The 19,978-nt window shown below is 39.2% G+C and overlaps 1 protein-coding gene across 4 annotated transcripts in view; it reads right to left on the reverse strand.

Moving 5' to 3' along the window:
• Window positions 1-19,978, reverse strand: part of KIF16B (kinesin family member 16B) — a 307,106-nt gene that overhangs the window by 141,441 nt on the left and 145,687 nt on the right. For all 4 annotated transcript variants that reach the window (XM_025400350.1, XM_025400349.1, XM_025400348.1 and 1 more), the window contains exons 13-15: window positions 18,280-18,399; window positions 17,376-17,427; window positions 15,447-15,584 (exon numbers count right to left, since the gene is read on the reverse strand). In XM_025400350.1, coding sequence (XP_025256135.1) covers window positions 15,447-15,584; window positions 17,376-17,427; window positions 18,280-18,399 — 310 coding nt within the window. The remainder of the gene's footprint in view (window positions 1-15,446; window positions 15,585-17,375; window positions 17,428-18,279; window positions 18,400-19,978) is intronic.

A 19,978-nucleotide genomic window follows, 5' to 3' on the forward strand; every position in this document is an offset into this window, starting at 1 on the left:
CTGAAACCTGCCATTTTATTGTCCTTTGTGGGCATACTCATATGGGGAATCTGGACATGTGCAGAAAAGATATACTGAAGCTGAAGGGGGCTGGGGGGTCTCTTTTCCTTTGTGAATACTGAACAAACTGTGTGTGTGGTGCACCTAAGTTTTGACTGCGAACCCATCACATGAGGTCAGGTGTGGAATTTTCCACTTGTGGTGTCATGTTGGCCCTCAAAAACGTTTGGACACTTCAGATTTCTGATGAGGAATGTTCAAAGTGTGAGAGAGAGAGTGTGTGTGTGTGTGTGTGTGTGAGAGAGAGAGAGAGAGAGACTCATTGCTAATAAATGAAACTACAGGAGTAGGAAAGAAACTTGAGGACAGAATACAGAGGTAGAAGACAAGAGGACCTAAGACTGGGCACCTGAAGGAATGCTGACTTCTAATGGCCAAGTAGAAGAAAATAAACTTACAGAGGAAACAGAGAAGAGACCATGAGAGAGGGAGAAAAAATCCTCCAAAGCCAAGGAAAAGAGGGGCTGACAATGCAGAATGCTTCTCAGAGGTCAACTAAGATGAAAAGACTAGAAAATACCATTTGGTGCGGTGGCATAGAGGTCACAAGTGGCCTTAGTGGGAGCTGATTTGGTAGTACACCGAGGCCAGAAAGAAGAGACTGAGGAATGCAGAAGAGATACAGAAACGTAGATGTACTGAGCACAGGCAACTTTTTCAAGAAGTCTATGAATGAAGAGAAAGAGTTGGTAGCAGCCAGAGGGGATGATAGTGTATTAGCCCGTTCTCACGCTGCCAATAAAGACATACCCAAGACTGGGTAATTTATAAAGTAAAGAGACTTAATTGATTCACAGTTCAGCATAGCCGAAGAGACCTCAGAAAACCTAACAATCATGGTGGAAGGGGAAGCAAACATGTCCTCTTTACATGGCAGCAAGAAGTGCTGTGCAAAAATGGGGAAAGCCCCTTATAATACCATCAGATCCTGTGAGAACTCACTCACTATCGTGAGAACAGCAGAATGGGGGTAACCACCCCCAGGATTCAATTATCTCCTACCAGGTCCCTCCCATGACATGTGGGGATTATGAGAACTACAATTCCAGATGAAATTTGGGTGGGGACACAGCCAAACCATATCAGATAGATCCTGCAGGATATTTTATTTTTTGTGAAAAGAAAACTCATATGTATACTTAAAATGCAATAAGCAAACTGAAGGGAATAAAGAGGAATAAATGAATGAAAGAACGAATGAATGAGAATGGCTGATAATGTAAAGTTTCTTGATGAAACCTGAAGAGTGTGTGCTGCCCAGAAATCTTGGTGTGGCTAAGGACAAGTCAGTGCTTAATCTCTCCAGAATTCAGTTTCCTCATCCAGTCATCAAACTGGACAATTTCTAAGATGCCTTCCAGATCTTAAATTCCTTTCAACTATCAACCATTTGGTCTGAGGTCAGTGTGATTAACAGCAGCAGATGGACTTTATGTGATGCACTTAATTTGTAAGTTTGCAAGCATTTCTAAACCTCCTTGAAATAATGACTTCTTTGAGATTAATTCAGAGCTTGCTAAGTACCCAAAGACAGACAAATTCCAGGCAGTCTTCAGAGGGGATGGAGGGGACATGACATTGTGAAACAGTAGACAAAGACATTGCTGGTTTCACATGAGACTCTCTATTTTAAGATTTCGAGTAAGCTGAAAGAAGTAAATCTGTAACGTTTCTAGTGATTCCTAAGGAATGCAGGGACAATAATCATTAATATCATCAATAATTACCCTCTTCAAGTTTTATGAAATTTTCTAATTCTGCTACTGCACAAATAAAACAACTCATTTTTTCTCCTAGTGTTTTCATATGAATATTTTTGAGGTAATGATGTACCAATTATTTCATTTTGGGTTACAAATACTACAAACATATGAGACAACCGTGTTCCCAAAAGTGTGTGGTTCACACTTTAGAGGCTGCGGTGTCGATAAAAATGAGAGGCCCTTTTTAATTCTGTTTCAGGACTCCCAGTTCTACATTTTATTTTAGAAACACCCCCTGCCCCCCACCAACCAAAATATACCCCCGTCCTCCACCAACCAACACACAAACACACACACACAGAGGATGCAACGCACTGTGAAAGCAAGCTCGGGGAAAGAAAGGTTATCATTTTATATGTGACAGGGGGAGAAAACAAACTCTGTCAGGAACATATAATTTTCTGAGATGGTATTCAGTGAGAGGCTGAAGTGAGGTAGGGCAGGTAAAGTTCTTATTTCATTGCCTGATTCAAGCAAAAAGAAACTTGCTTGTGTGTGACATTTTCCTTCTGATTTAAAATATCTTAAAAATATTTATCTATATTAAAATAAGTTATGGTGATGGTACCATTTGGGGAAACTGATAAGAGAACATCTAATTTCCACTAATACATACCAATACTTAAGAACAGATTAAGTAATATGTTCTAGGGCCTTGGTGACACAGATTTTATTATTTCAAACATGAGAATTATAGTAATTTTTCTCTATATCAAAAATGGTTTTGGGAAGTTAGATAGGAAAAGATGAAGATCTAACATGGTGTCTGTGGTGGGTAAGAAAATTTCATATAAATACTAAACAAATTCAAGCAGGATATATGGCTTGGTGTTAATGGCTGGCTTGCCAATGAATGACAGGCATTCTGCAACAAAGGCAGCAGGAATCAGTATCAAAGCACGCCATCAGATTATCAGTTAGTAGTTCTGAAGAATAAAAATGACATGATACCTTACCAAAAAGCTACATTGACCTTGTCCCTTCCTTTTCAATGTTTACAATTCAAATATGGATTTACAATTTCCTGCTTTAGATAAATCACTTCAACCTCTGTTTACTCTTAGTAAAGTGAAAATTGGAAACTTAGATTCTGGGACTCTGGAGAAGAAAGAAAACTGATTTTCAATGTTTGCTACTGAAGTTTCCAGCCAAATTATCCATCAAGAATGATTTGCCCAACTGTGTGCACAAGCTGAGTTTGAAGCTTTGTAAAATTTCGAGATGCTCCAGTCCCATTCCCAAAGAAATTTGTAGATGTGTGTGTGGGAGCAGGGAGAGGGGGTGGTAAGTGGGAGCTGATATTTTTCTTAACACTTCATGGGAGAAACAAAACAAGCACAGATAGTTCCCAACTTAAGATGGTTCTACTTACAATTCTTCAACTTTATGATGGTGCAAAAGTGATACACATTCAGTACAGTATTCGACAAATTACGTGAAATATTCAACACTTGATTATAAACTAGGCTTTGCGTTAGATGATTTTGCCCAGTGTTCTGAGCACATTTAAGGTAGGCTAGACTAAGCTGTGATGCTCAATAGGTTAGGTGTATTAAATGCATCTTTAACTTAGGATATTTTCAATTTACAATGGATGTATCAGGACACAGACTCATTGTGGTTCAAGGAACATCTGTATAAGGAATAGGTCTGTCCTTCTGAAGGAAAATGTAGAAAGCATAGGAAATGATTAGAGGGCAATTCAAGACAGTGTGTAGTCACATGATAAATTCCAAAGTACTGAAGGGAAAGCATTACACAATTGGCCAAGCTATTAGTAACTTTCTTTCCATTCATGCCCAGTAGTCCACATTCTTTGTTACCAACTTCTTATTCACTATTAGCAATCATCTCAAGTATTTATTTCTAGGCTCCTACACACTCCAAAGTGTCAATATCCTATTGTTCCTTCCAAAATAGTTCTTGCACAACACCTCCCTTCTCTCAGCTCCCAAAGTCTTTTACCTTCAACCCCTTTTCCTTACAGCTCGCCTATCAGCCTCCCTTCAAGCTAAACAAAAGCTGCACCATCTTCACCTCTCAGCCCCCGTTCCCATCTACTGAGAGGCCAGCACGGACTCCCATTCATGCAACTGATCTAGGACCTAAGAGCCCTACAGACCTGCCCATGACCCAATAGCCTTGGTCTCACTGCTCCTACTCCTCCCTCCATCCCCGTTCCAGTCTTGGACATTTCTTCACTACACACTTTGGCTGAAGAGCATCTAAGTCACTTTTTCATTATATGCCATTAAGACAAATACTTTCACTTCAGAATTCAACTTTGGGTACATCCCCCTTTTCAGCAGTCTAAACCAACCCCTGGGAGCAGTTTTGGTTCTGCATAAGCTGAAACAAGCATGCTCCACCCTGTTTCTCCCAATAAATGTATTTCTCCCAATAAATAAATCTCTTCAGCTATAGCCTGAAGAGAATGCATGCAATAGTTATTTCAGGGCCTTGGAAAGTAAAGAGTAGCTGATGCACTTCTCTAATAATCAGTGGTGTTAAGCTTTTCTTCATATGTTTCTTGACTACATGTATGTCTTCTTTTGAGAAGTGTCTATTCATTTCCTTTGCTCACTTTTTAATGTGTGTGTGTTTTTTTTTTCTTGTAAATTTGCTTAAGTTCCTTGTAGATTCTGGACATTGGACCTTTGTCAGATGAATAGATTACAAAAATTTTCTCCCATTCTGTAGGTTGTTTGTTCTGATTATATTTTCTTTTGCTGTGCAGAAGCTCTTTAGTTTAATTAGATCCCACTTGTCAATTTTTGCTTTTGTTGCAATTGCTTTTGGCAATTTCTTCATAAAATCTTTGCCCATGCCTATGTCCTAAATGGTATTGTCTACATTTTCTTCTAAGGGTTTTATAGTTTGGGTTTTACATTTAAGTCTTTAATCAATCTTGAGTTAATTTTTGTATAAGGTGTAAGGAAAGGGTCCAGTTTCAATTTTCTGCACATGGCTACCCAGTTCTCCCAGCCATTATTCCCAGCAAACTAACACAGGAACAGTAAACCAAACACCACAGTTCTCACTTATATGTGGGAGCTGAACAATGAGAACACATGGACACAGCGAGGGGAACACCACACACTGGGGCCTGTTGGGGGAGGGTGGGGTGGGGAGACCATCAGGAAAAATAGCTAATGCATGCCATTAATACCTAGGCGATGGGTTGATACATGCAGCAAACCACCACGGCACATGTTTACATATGTAACAAACCTGCACATCTTGCATAGGTACCCTGGAACTCAAAAAAAAAAAAAAAAAAAAAACAGTAGCAGGTGGATTGAGGAAAACCGAGACTGGAAGCACCACTGAACTAACCGTGAATTTACCATTTTTTGCCTGCAGTGCTTCCCAGCTTGGTGTAGGAAGAAAGCCAAAAGTGGACATCAGTGCAAATGAGCGAACTCCAGGAGAAGCCCCCTAGTTCCGGTTGGAGAAGGAGCAGAGAGTCCCTTAGCAGCAACAGTGGACCCATGAGGAAGGGGAATCTTTCTTTCCCATCAGAGAAGTTGTAGTCCCCCAAGAGGGTGGGCAGATCCCTGTTGCTTTTTTCTTTCCCTGTACTCTCACTTCTTGGTTGTGGACATGCAGACAGGCACAGGAAGTATATGAAAGAGTAGAATAAATAAAGCTCAAGATTTCCAGAGAAGGGAAGACCCGAGGGAAGCAGTAAGTGTAAGAGAGATGGTGAAGAGGGAAATGTGGAAGAAAGCAATCCCACAGAGTTGTTTATTAACTCCTGGGCTCACCCCTACGTGTGTACACGTGGATCTGATCCTCAATAGCAGGCTAAGACTTTGAGAACTGAACTAAGCGACAGACCACTGCACAGGCCCGAGCCTGGCCAATGGGTAGCACACCCACTGCTATTGGAGGAGCACTGGGAAGGATCTGAACACTGAAGCAGCAGTGGAATGGCAGACACGATCTACACAGGCTGACTGTAACTTATGGACTGCATCCAACTAGGTAAACTGTCTGCTGAAACAAAGAGTATAAAAATTTCCCATAAGATTTAAACAACACCCAGGATGTCATAATATTCAAAACATCTATGACACAATCTAATACTACTCTTCAGCACAGAAAGAACCAGGAAAATCCCAATGTGTATTGCAAAAAAACAACCAACAAATGTTTATACTGAGATAACAAAAAGCTCCAATAAATGTTTCAATACTCTTGAAATAAGTGGAAAAAAAATTTTCAACAAAGAAAAGATATAAAGAAGAATCCAACATTACAACTGAAAAACACAACATTCAAAATAAAAAACTCATTGGTGGGCTCAAAGGCAGAATGGAGATGACAGAAAAGTCAGTGAACTTGAACACAGGTCAACTGAAATGATCCAATCTGAAAAGCAAAGAAAAAAGAATTTATCAAAAAATAAAAATAGGTAAACAGAGCCTCAAGGAAGTGTGAGACAATACTAAAATATATAACTTTCACGTAATTATAGTCCCAGAAGAAAAGAGGAAAGACTATAGTGCAGGAAAAAAACCCAAAAATTAGCAAACAATGGCAGAAAACTTTCCAAATCCAGAGGAAGACAAAAGCCTATGAATTTGAGAAGCTTGGCAAAACCCAAACAGGTTAACCCCAAGAAATCCATGCCAAGGCATATTGTAAAGCCAATGTATTGAATATAAAGCTGAAAATGAAGTTTTAAAAGGAGAAGAGAGATCAAGTAAAATAGATGTGATGAGTGAAAAAAAGAGAAAAAGGGGTTAAACAGATTGACAAACATATGTCTCATGTGCAGAAGTCTGGTGCACCAAGAAACTAACTCCAGTATAACTAGCTTTGGCCACTTGCTCTCATATTCAAACACATGAGAAGTCAAATTCCAAGCCATCAAACTGACTGAGCAGACCCCCTCTTAGCCATGGGGACCCCAGAGAAATGCTGGAAATCAAGTTCCTGGACATGACAGGATGGGAGGTAGGACATGCTTTCTTATACTCCCTCCTTTGCTAACTGTCACGGTTTTCATTCCTCAGGGTTCAATAGAAACCAGCCCATTGGAAAGACTTGCTTCACCTCTGATTTCAACCAACTGTGACTGCCCCTACCTTCTGCGGTTTCCACACAAAGGACCAGCATTGCCTCCTGATAAGGAACCATTGACCGTGGAGTGGTTCTGGCCAATCTACAGGGTGCACAGTGAATGTTTCCATGTCCTCTGCTTCACCTTTTGACATCAGAGGGCCAAAAACTCTACCCTTGCATCATGCTAACCCTGCCAGTTTTTGTTAATGCAACCCATGAACAGGCATAAGCTCAACTGTGCATGCTCATGTTTCTCCTCTCATACATATTCATGACTCCTCCTATAGCTTATTAAATATGCACATTCAGCCACTCAGTTCAGCATAAATTCCTGCTCCCTTTTCCCCTCCCTTAATGTGTCTGCTTCTGGCTTCTGGCTGGAGGCTACACTTCCCAGCCTGTCAGAATGGCCACACTGCAGGCCTTATAAAAAATAAAGCTCTCCTTTCCAAATTTACAAACCTTGTCATTCTGCAGTTGACATATGCATCAGAATCACAGACATAAAAAACCCGATTGCAGGGCCTCATCCCCAGATTTTCTGGTTCAGTAGGTCTAGGACGGGTCCTGGGAATTTGCATTTCTAACAAGTTCTCAGGTAATGCTGATGTTGATGACATACTTGGAGGACCACTAGCTTTAGGTATAGTCTTTTAAGAAGAGTTAGGTCTTTGACATTAAAAAATAGCTGTTGAATCAGCCCACATACAAGCGACAGATGTCACATTTGCACGTCTCTAATCTGAGGAAGACATATGATGAACGCTTAGGGTCAAGTGCAGGTGAGTCAGTGGAGGAACAGACATTGATATTTGCTGATAGATAAAAGGTCTCCTCTGTTAACTGGATACCTTGGCTAAACCACTGGGAGATCTGTTTCTCTTTGTAGTTCCACCAAAATTCTTCTTTAATTTGTCAGTGAACAACTCACAGCAGCCCTCCAGCAGATGAAAATTTTATCAAAGTCTCCTCAGCACCACTCTGCAGACAATCATCTGTTCCCTCTGAGTACTTGAATAGATGAAAATATATTTTGGCACACAAGCATAACACATTCAAATGTGCCCAAGTATAAATTTCCCAGATGCCAATTCTGTAGCACTTCTAAAAGAAGAGATGAACAGTCAATGGATCTGACAAACAAGTAAGACCAAAGGAGTCCACTTATGTGAATGGAAAAATTAATTGCATTTAACAACTATCAGCTTTAAAATAACATATTACAGTCAAAAGAAAAAAAAGTAATTAAAATAAGAGAGAAGAGTTCCTAGCAATTATAGAACAAAAGCTGAAATACTGTTTCAATTGCAACGCATCTGACTGTTGTATCATTTCATATTAAGTATATAAAACAGAAAAAAGAAAAAAAATCTAGGGTCTAAGCCACTACCAAGAAGAGCTCAAGTTCTGTGGACTAGTATCATGATCAAATTCACATTTTCTTCTTGGTAAAATTCACACTTTCTTGAAGAACTGGCTCCTCTTTCTTTGGAATCCTATGTAATCACAGTATGGAATGAGGAGAACTAAGCTTTGGAGAATACACTAATTGAAGAGCATGTTAGATATAATGTTACATATCCCATCACTATTTCTGGAAGAACTGAAAAAAGAGGACAAAAACTTCAGGCAATACACATTATATATGTCATCACAATTAATGTTCACAATAATAGCAAAGGTTTTCATTTGAGTGAAGACACTAACAGATGAAAACATTTCCTATAATTTAAGGTGGGGAAACAGTTTTTGCAATCTGATATAAGTGAGGCAGTTAACTGATACAGAAAAATAATTTGCCCTCAATGGTGACAATCTGCTAAATGTAGATAAATCTCCTATTAGTTGGCATTCACATGTATGGTAAGTAATTTAGATAAGGAAGTGATAATTATTACCAGTGTTTTTAAATGGGACAGCCTAAATAACACATTTCCAAATGAACAGAAATTTACTAAAATAAAGAGACATCTGAATACCAAATATCAGCAATAAACTGGAAAGGGGTAGTGGAAAGGTAGGAAGCTGCTGGTAGTGTACGGTGAACCAGTAATCCAGTCAACTGTGGAGTTAATATAGCTAGGAATCATTGTGACTTCAGTTACCATGCAGCCGCAGTCTCTCTTCTTGACATCGTTTACTTCTATAAAAGGAAAACGCTGCTTGGGTCTGCCTCAAAAGGTTTTTATTTTATTTTATTTTTTATTTTTTGATCTGATCAATGGGCCAAACACCAGTGAGGTCCATTCTGAGGACCAAGAAACAATGGGTCAGAAAGGGTCCTAGGCCAACAACCACTCCAATTAACCAGAAACTGGGATGAGGACAGCAAACGTGGGAAACCAGGATTACCTGGACTTAATGATCTGAGGGCTGCAGGTGTGACCTAACCTGGCTTAGAGAGCTAATGAGATGAAACAGCGCACACATTAAGTTATAATTATTTAAGTTTCAGAGAAATAATGCATGAATTTGGGCATGAATAATAATGAATGGTCTGCTGTAATTATTTTTGGACAGGGGTCATGGGTGAGGGCTAGGGGATGAAGGGCTGATCCAATATGGTAAGTATATAGCTACCTAAGACCCATTTCCAAGAGACTTGGCTGCTATCTGTTAATTCAAATCTGACTTCGTAGAAATTAACTAAGTGAAGGCAGGACTATGCAGAAATAGTCCTGTTTTATTTTATATTTAATGCTGTTCCCCATTTATTATGTTTTAACGAAGTTCATATGCTTTTTTTTCCTTTAGCTTTTTGTTTCCTTACAGATATAGTTGAAAATCCATTTGTAGCTCCACCTGATATAACCCTCTCCTCCTTCTCCAGTGGGTAAGCACTATTCTGATATAAGAATGTATCTATCTCATTCATGTCTTTTATTTTTACTACATATTTTCATAACCAGAAACACTATATCACATCATTTTGTGTTTTAAAAACATGTTCCAGTCCTCATTTTAATAATCCACAAACATCATGAAAGGTTAAGTAAAGAATTCTAATCCTTAATTTCTGAAGGACTATAGACATTTTTTCTTTAATGAGATCTTTCAGTCTTAAAGTATCTGTAATTAAAAGAAAAGTTACCATCTTGCTTCTTTTGTACAATGCCTTGAAACAAAGTCATCTCATATTTTATTGCCCTAAGACGTGCTAATGACATTTACATTCACTGCACAGCGTTTTAACACCTTCAAACATAGTATTTTTATGTTAATTTCATTAACAGTGATACTGAGAAAGCTGTTCAGTAGCACAGCAGAATGCCAGAGGAACTCAAGCCCATCAGATCCGAAGATCATGGCACCCTGCTAATAAAACAATTAAGAGCATCCCGCAGGGAAAGACAATTCTGACAATTAACCTTCAATGCCAATTAGTACCAGTACCTTCTGAGGAAAAGTCATACTTTCAAATGAAGATAAAAAATTTAGTTCCTAACCTGAATCATTAACCAGAATAGGCATATTATTTAAATGAACTCTCAGTTTAGGAAAAAGTTTAAGATCAAAAACCACTTAATAAAAATACTATGTGGGAGACACATTATTTATTTACCATGACTCAATTCACAAGACAATTAGAGAGGTAATCATAGCTATATAAACAATTTCTTCTAACTAAATAAATAAGCAAATAAGCTTTACTGAAGGCAGTGGGGAAGGTAGAAGGATAACCCCAAAATTAAATTTTAAGTTCTAGACAGTGTCCGTGTGTGTGCTCTAAAAGTTCCTTTTTCTTTTTGGTGCCTGGAATTCAGTACTGATTTTATCACAGAAATAGCATTACATGCTAGCTTCTCAGCAAATCCACAAGAGACTATTTTATCCATAACACAGCAGAAACATTGCTGGTAAATATAATCTACTCAGCATCAAGTGGCCAGGGTTGTAGGTGGTGGGAGCTCCAGGAGCTCCAGAGAAGAGTGGCTGTGGCAGAGAACTATTCCAAAATAGTTCAAAAGTGGGGGGCAACAAAGCCAGGTGGATCCAGCAGCCAGTATGGATGTTTGGGGGCTATTTGTGATTTAAGAACTGCTTATACTAAAGAATTCCCCCAAAGTAATCTCAGTTCTATATAACTATAATATGTTTGGAATTTGTATACATAAATCAACACAGTTCAACAAATGTATACATTAAAAACTTTCAGTGTTTTACTAATAGATGACAATTCAAACACAAGAGGGATATTGCATAAGCAGAAGTCCCAAGATGGAAATACATTTTTCCAAATGAAAACAAATCAAATGAAATTAGAATCTAACTCCTCAAATTATATTTTAGCACAACAAAACTATCCTACAATTTCTTTAAAAAGTTAGTAAGCACACATAGTAAAAACACACTCAAATGAAAATAGAGATTAAAACATATTATAAAACAATAAACATCAAAACTGTGTGATACCAGTTCAAAAATGAAAACACAGAGTACTGGAACAGGAAGGCCAAGAAATAGACATAATGCTGTATGTGTTTTCATTTTAGGTAAAGCGAGTTTCTTCAAAAGGGAGATGACTATAAGCAGGGAAAGGTTATAATAAATGGCATACCAATATGGGGAAGAAAAAAGTTGGAGCTACTCTTTATAAACCAATGAACCCCAGGTGTATTAAACAAATATTTCAAAAAAAATCCTGAAAAATAAAATAATTAAATCACAGGGAAAATAAAAACAAACGTTGACTAGTTCTGTGGCAGAGTTTAAAATTACCAAAGAAAACACAAACAACAGATTAAAGCACATGAAAAGTTGATTTTAAAAGTAACAAAATTACATTTAAGTAGAAAACACTACAAGAGTGACAAAATAACTAAAATCAAATATGAGAAAGCAGTTACAAGGAGTTATAAAGTTTTATGGAGTGTACACTCAATCAGGGGAAAACACACATGCTTTACTTCCCACGATTCTGAGAGGCAATAGTGACCTTGTTCTACTCATGTATTAATAATTTTGAAAACCAGTACAAGCCTCTTGTAAAAATCCTGTAACAATAAACAAAGTGATTATAACAAGGTTACTTCCTTCTGACCTAACTGAAGGAGATGCAGCCAGTACATGGAGCTCTACTGTGTACATTCCTCTCTCCCTGGGAAAAGGAGACAGTCTGTCATCATAACCCTGTACCAGTCTGTACCAGCCTCTGCTGCCTGAAGGAACAGCAGCAGGACCTCTGTCTGAGGTTCCCACAGAGAACAGACAGGTGATGTGACTACAGTCTAGACTCCATGTACAGGATTCACTGAAGGGGTTGTCAGTAAATCGTGTTTTAACTGTGTATCTTCCCATTACTCCTGCTGTCAGCACTAGAGCCTGTGAGTTCCCAAGCATGGACTGCCTCTGAAGAGCCCTACATGGTGACCTCTCATCTGCCAGCCAATTATGGCCACTTTCTGGGCTGAAGGCAGATATAGCCTCCCACCACAACTAATCCTGCTACCTGGAAATAACCTGCCACTCCATTCTACATTGCCAGAGCCCTTGTCCCATTGCAAAAAAGCAGGAAATGCTGCATTGGTAATAATCACTGAGGGATCACTGAGTGCTCACTGCTTTGGGCTGGTCATCTACAACTGCTGACCTCTGATCTTCCTGGCCAGCTCCAGAGTACTCACATATTTCCCCTGCTCAACTTACCTTTATAAAGTCGAAAAAACAGATGGAGAGATGAATGGTTGGGTGGATGGATGTGGATGTGTACCCAGGTTGGTGCTCCATCAGCTGCTGTTAGAGCATCTTTGACGGACATTATGCACCTCCTCCAAAAGCATAACGTCCTTGGTCCACGCTATGTCTCCTTCATTTCTGAGGTACCTCCCTGCAACTGACTTCTGCTTACAAACTTGGCTAACCCAAAATAAACTACATGCTTTCCAGCCCCCATCTCTCCAATTCCTACGTCACAACAGACTCAATTATATAGTGCGCAACTATTAAAAACTGTAATTATAAAGACTATGTATAACATATGACATACAAAAAGGGGCCTAAACATGCCAATGTCTTTCTTTCCCTCATTCTTACATAGTTCATCCCAAAAACTATTAGGCAGGCAAGAGCAAAGTAGGCATCAGCATGAGAGTGGAGGCAAATGGCATGGGCTGAGAAAAGTTTCTGCACTATGCAAGGGTGAGGGCCGTGATAGCCAAGCATAGCCATGCTCGTGGTCTGAGCAAGAAGAGGAGGGTCTCAGTGTGAGGAGGAGGGCAGAATAACAGTATATGGTTTACATAATGGAAGCCAGGTTCATCACTGTCAGAAAAAGGAGCTAGGAATAAGTGAGAAAACTACAATTAACCCTATGGTATTGGGTTGGGATTAGAAGTATTGGTGTATTGGTATAAACTCCTCGTTAGCAATATAGATACTGAAATACAGATATTTCAGACTACCAATATAAATAGATATAGAAGTACAGTTGTAAAAGTTGTACACAAACACAAACACACACACATTTTCCTAGCTCTGTTCACAGAAAGGATATGGAAGCAGTGACACTCCAGTAGCAATGAACACACCTGGTTGCTAAATATCATTCTGTACCAAAAGGAACCAGGGCTCCTTGGAGAATTGGTTAGCTTGAGGAAAGTACAAGATGAGTCTGGAATATCTTGTGTCAGAAAGTAATGAAGTGCTTACAGAACAATGAGGACAAGTGAAAGGACACGAGAGCCAGCTTGAAGAAACAGTGGCCAAATCTAGGACAACCTGATATTGAAATAAATAATGACAAAAAACAGACCAAAACCTAGTAAATAAAATTGCAAGCTGTGTGACCCTTTAAATAGATAAATGGCAAGAAGAGAAAGTTCTTACAATGAAAATCCAACTAATAAGTGTAGAAAGAATGACGAATTTTTTTTTAAATCACCATTTGGCAACAACCATCAGAATAACAATTAATTCAGCCAAAAAAAAAAATAAAAAAGAATGCATTCTAAAACCAGTGGGTGAAAGTGGTAATATTCCATAATGGAATGGAAAATTTACAATATCAAAGTACCTTCAATCTCAAAGTACTTTCCCACATACTTACTAATAACAAAGAAGAAAAGAGTAACTCCCCACTGGGGAGGCCTGGCAGCTGCACCTTAGTTGAGTGATCAAAGTGAACATCGTCAGTCATGGGACAAATGGAAACCGTATAATGAGATATGAGAAAAACAGCATCATTTCTCTGATATTCCTGCCAAAGATGCATATTAGTCTAATCATAAGGGGACACAGTCCATTCTCACACTTCTATAAAGAACTACTTGAGACTGCGTAATTTATGGAGAAAAGAGGTTTAATTGATTTCCAGTTCCACAGGCTTACCAGGAAGCATGACTGGGAGGCCTCAGGAAACTTACAGTCATGGCAGAAGGCAAAGGGGAAGCAAGGCATGTCTTCTCATGGCAACAGGAGAGGGGGTCGGGGGGAAGTGCCACACACTTTTAAATCATCAGATCTCACAAGAACTCACTCACTATCAAGAGAACAGCACGGGGGAAATCCACCCCCATGATCCTCCCACCAGGTCCCTCCTCCAATATTGGGAATTACAATTCAACATGAGATCTGGGTGGGGACACAGGGCCAAAACACATCAACAGATGAATCCTACATTTATGTAGAGGGACATTCTACAACATATCTGACCTACTGTTTACAAAACTGCCAAAGTCATAAAAGTCCCTCTTCTGATATTGGAAATTACAATTCAACATGAGATTTGGGTGGGGACACAGAGCCAAACCATATCAACAGGTGAATCCTACACTTATGTAGAGGGACATTCTACAGTATCTCTGACCTACTGTTTTCAAAACTGCCGAAGTCATCAAAGTCTAGGAAAGGTCAAGGAAAAGTTCAGGACTGAAAGAGAATAGAGAGAGGTAACAACCAAATGCCATATAGGAAATAGAATTAAATATGGGACCCACAAGGAACACTGTTGGGACAAATGGCACGACTTGAATGAGGTCTGAGGATCCAATGTTAGAAATGTATCAGTGTTAGTGTCCTAATGTAGATGTTAGTGTTTAAAGGAAATACATAATGAAGTATTTAAGGATGGCAGGACACTATTTACTTTCCAATAATTTTGAAATTTAAAAGTTCTTGGTACTATTCTTGCAACTTTTCTATGATATTCAAGTTATTTTCAAAACAAAAAATAGACATGATACCAAATCCTCTATGTATGTTACAATTATAACTATTAAGATGAATATAAATAATAGAAATAAAATTATTAAAAGAAACCATTGTGTTAAGGTTTTGCATTTGAGGGGTACTTTTTAACTTAAAAAATTCCTTTAATGTCTTATTTCCATAAGAACAACTTTTCAGATAATTGTTCACATTTAATTAAACAAGACAATGGGTACTATAAAAAAGTCCTCCAGCCAAACAGAAGAGGAACAGCCTATTGAAGCAGTCTCACCCTTTTTATACCTAATCAGCAATTAATTCTAAGAGGCACATGTTCCCCCATTGCCTAGCTAACTTGTTTTCTCACAACAATATATACAAAGATCTCTGAAAATTAAAATGAGATACCTTGATTTAGATGTGTGGCTTCCATGATCTGAACACCATTCACAGAGCACTGGGACCCACTCAAGGGTATCAGAGTCACTGTCCCCCCAATATTTTCAAAGATGCAATGCTCACTCTCCAGGTCAAGGCCATGAAGAACTAAAGCGGAAAAACAAAGTAGAAAGAATTTTTCCCCCTTTTGTATCTACTGCAATGATTCCCAGCAATTTATCTATCAATTTATTTATTTTCCTTTTGAATACTCCACGTAAGTATCAAAATAAATAAATACAATTTATTGATTTTCCTTTTGATACTCCACATAAGTATCATGAAGTGAACATTTATGTTTAGTGAAAAAACCGAACTTCAGGAGCTCATGACATTCACTGATAGGACTGGAAGATCCTTAGAATGTTCTTCAAGGGGTCTGGACATTACCTGTGTAAGAAAATCAGTTCTGGGATGTTAACTCATTTCATCTTTGGGGAGAAAACAGTTGAGTAACTTGTTTTAACTGAATACCATGGAGTTGCCCTGTTTGATACTGAATAAATTTCCTCCATCAGCCCCCCAGAGGCCACAGAAAATAGAAGCAAAAGTGCTCCATGGGTCAAGGACTTACTGCACTAACAGGCACTGCACTCCAGGAGCAGAAACCCAAGGTGAACTTGGCATGACATGAATCTTGAAAAGCCCAAGAGGTCTTCAGAAGCCATACTGAGACGCCTGTTGCCTAAGCCTGTGTCAATTCTGAGACGTCTCAGGGCATGCAGCTGCTGAAGTTTATCTATTCATGTATAACTCTCCTGGATTCTTGTTTGAAGAACGGTCAAACACAGATATGAGCATCTGTCAAATAAGCCTACATGATTTTAGGCACAGATCTTGGCTAGCGCCTTGGGAGTATAAGCCAACTAGTTTCCACTGGATCCACAAAATTGTACTACTGATCTGTGATCACAGAAAACGTGTGTTCTTACCACTTACCATCATTTATAGCTACCCCAAAGATCAAACACACAATTTAACAATTAGAAGAAGAGGCCTGATGCCTAATTCTACTCAAAAATAGGTGAATCTGGGGACTTCTAGAAAATGGTTTTTATCTCTCTCAGTCTCACAATAAATAGTAAATATCAGGTTGGTGCAAAAGGAATTGCGGTTTTTGCCATTACTGTTGCACCAACCTAATACATGTAGGAACATGCTAGGATTGGCTCGATTAATAGCTTATACTTGGCAAGAAAGCAGGTTTGTTGCCAGCAATTCTAAAAGCAGTTGAGACAACATAATTCTTCCCCTGCCAATCCCTACCTTGCCACACACATATACACACCCACCACCAACACCACCAATTGCCTAAGTTATCCTCCTAAAGCCTGGAAGGACCTCATCTGTGTAGGCTAAGTCACTGATTATCTGTGAGTCCTGTGAAGACTTTCAGGAAACCCAAAAAGCCATGCTTCCACATGTGTGTATGCTGCGTTTTCTCCTACTTTCTGTTGTCATCTTTGTGAAGCCAAGTGTCTACAACCCTCCTCTTCAAAAGACCTATATCTTTTATCTGTGTCTGTTGGTATATTTCCATCAATCATTGTTCCATTGTGAGACAATGTAGAGTGATTTAAGTAACTGTGTTCCTCAAAGACCTGACAAGGTACGGAATGTAGGGTGGGGGAAAGGGTTTATTGGCCCATTGTATTCACCAAATTAGTTGTTCTGCATTATTCATTTGAGTTGTATTCTAAATTACAGAAATATATATATATACACGTATATATATATATACACACACACACCTATACACACACACATACATACTGACCAACACTGTACTTGAAAAATAATTTTCTATAATTACTTCAATGTCAGTCATTCAAAAAGGTTCTTCCTTGAACACAACCTTAAAAAAATCATTGGGAAGAGATCGCTGACAAATATGCTCACCAATATCTTGCTCCGTGGAAGCATCTTCTCTACCAACATAGGTCTGACCTTCCTGGGAAGAAAAGCCAAGCAAAATGTATTAGTAAGAAGAGAAGGAATAGCTTGTTTCTTCATTTTTCATTTAAGCCCAAACAACATAGTGACCAATGGGATGAACAACACCCTGGCAGGCCACAGCTTCAACGGAATGAGAGCTCCCCACAGCTCTGTAAAAAAAGCTCCAGTTGTCTGGAAAGGTTTAATGTACAGCAATGGTGAGGCCCTGCTTTGGCAGCGTCAACACTTTGCTCATGACAGGAATATCACTGATGTTCCTGATCCTTTCTGGGGAGGTTCTCCAGTGGCCATGATATTCTTTGTGTCTAAAGATATAGTTTATGCAAGTCTGCAAAACACAAACGCAGTAGCTTTCTCATTTTAAGTTATGGGTCAGAGAGGGCACTAAGGTCAAGGTCACAGAGGCACCCATTAATACCGATGCGGAATTCTGTACTCCCAAGATGAACTGCCTGCTTGGAACCAAGCCCAATAATGCAGGTGAGAAGCACAATTTCATAATTACCACCAGGGACCAGGAAACTGTACATACAACAAAATCCCCCCAGCTGTTTGCAACTTCTCTCCTTCAGTCTGTGTGCCTTTTTGTTCCTTACCTTCCTCTTGCTAATCCCACAGAATAGAAGGCAAACCAATGGCTCATCATTTAACTTTAGATAACAAGGGAACTTTAAATACCAAATCCCAATGAGCTGCTGAAAATCCCCAAAGGGCTCAAGGATTTGTCGTATATTCTTTAATTTAATTTAGTTGTGTTCATGACCATAGAATATTATAATAAACCTAGTTAGTGTCTAATGGAGAAACTGGAAACAAAACTAGAATGTTCCACTTAATCAGTTTCTACCTTTAAATGATACAAGATGATTCCAGTACTCAAAAGGTCATCATCGATGCCAATTAAATGAGGCAGTTCAGAATCCAAAACAACTCCAATCCCTTCTTTCCTGAGGGCTAGAGTTTGTTCCTGAAATTAAGAGGAAAAGAAAAAGAAAAGGTTACTTTGGGAAAAGAGAACTTCATATTAGGTGTTCTTCAGATTGTCAGAATGGGCAACATTTTATTTCTCATCTAAAAAACTGCAAGAAAAATGGACCTTAAACTTTGTGTTGAAATCCTGGCAGGTAGTAAGCAAAGTGAACCTGGAACATACAAAAAGCATAATATAAAATGAATTAAACTCATTGCCTGATATACAACCTCTTCAAAGCAAATCTTCCTTCAGAAAGGTTCTAGGAACATCCAAACTACAAAGTAAACCTTCTCACTCTTCAGAGCCTTTATGTCATTTAATATCAAAATGTCGCCTTAGTTGATGGTTTTCTCTCCACTTACCATGGCTGAACTGTGCATGGTCCTGAGAAGAAGGCTTCCTGAGCATTAGTTACCCTGCACCACAAGAACCTGGCCCTCTGCCTTCTGTGCCATCAACTTCTCCTATCCACTTGATCATTCCCTGCTCTATATTAATATGAATCTGCTATTCACCTCCCATCCCCAACCCTCACCACGTCTTTCGGCCGTGCCTCTCCTTCTAGCTACCATCAATTTCTCTGTGCCTTTTAGAGAAAACTACCTCCAAAAATTTCCCTATACCTACAGTTCTTCAGTTCCTTCCCTCTCACTCTCTCTCGAACTTGCTCTATGACGGCTATTGTCTTTGGGACTCTTCTTTACCGACGCTGACTCTCTTGATGGTCTCCTTCTGTCTCTTGACTTTACCTGCCATCAATATGCTGATGACTCTCAAATTGCATCTTCAGGACAGATGTCTCCCTTAAGTCCCATACTCATATACATACCGTATATATGAGTATACCATATATGTCTCTGTGTGTGTGTGTGTGTGTGTATGTGTATATACCAACCCAACTCAGTTTATCTATGGAGACGTCAAACAGGCAGCATAAATTTAACACATTTAAAAACAAAACAAAACAAAACAAAAAGCTTGATTCTCTCTGCCTCCCAAACCTGCAGACTATCCTATCTTAGTAAATACCAACCTTTCCTGTTTGGCCCAAATACCACGCTTACACTTTGCCCCTTTCTTTCTCTAAACTCTACATATGTAGTGTTAACTCTACCTTCAAAATATGCCCAGAATCTGGTAACATCAAACCACTGGCAGCACGTGCCTCTGACCCAAACCATCGTCTTTCACCTGGGTTACTGCAATAATCCAGGTCACCACTCATGTGTCCCATGATATACACTCAACTCAGCAGCCAGAAGGCCATCAGTGCAGGTCACTCTTCTCCTCAGGTACTTTAAATAGCCTCCCATTTCAGTGAGACAAAAGCTAAGGTCTTTGTGATGTTCTACCAAATTCTACCTGATCTCATCCCATGCTCACTTGCTCTCATCTCCTGCAGCTCTCCCTCTTGCTCACTCCTCTCCAGGGATACAGGCACCCTGCTGCTCTTCAAACTTGCCAGCCTGCCCCATCTCCAGGATGCACTCACTGTGGTTCCTTCTGCCTTTGTGGTTGCTGTTTCCTCTGTCACTGCTATCCTTCTCTTCCCCTACAGTAGGGTTTCTGGACT

The sequence above is a fragment of the Theropithecus gelada genome, chromosome 10 (genome assembly GCF_003255815.1).
Source record: "Theropithecus gelada isolate Dixy chromosome 10, Tgel_1.0, whole genome shotgun sequence".
In the NCBI taxonomy this organism is placed as follows: Eukaryota; Metazoa; Chordata; class Mammalia; order Primates; family Cercopithecidae; genus Theropithecus; species Theropithecus gelada.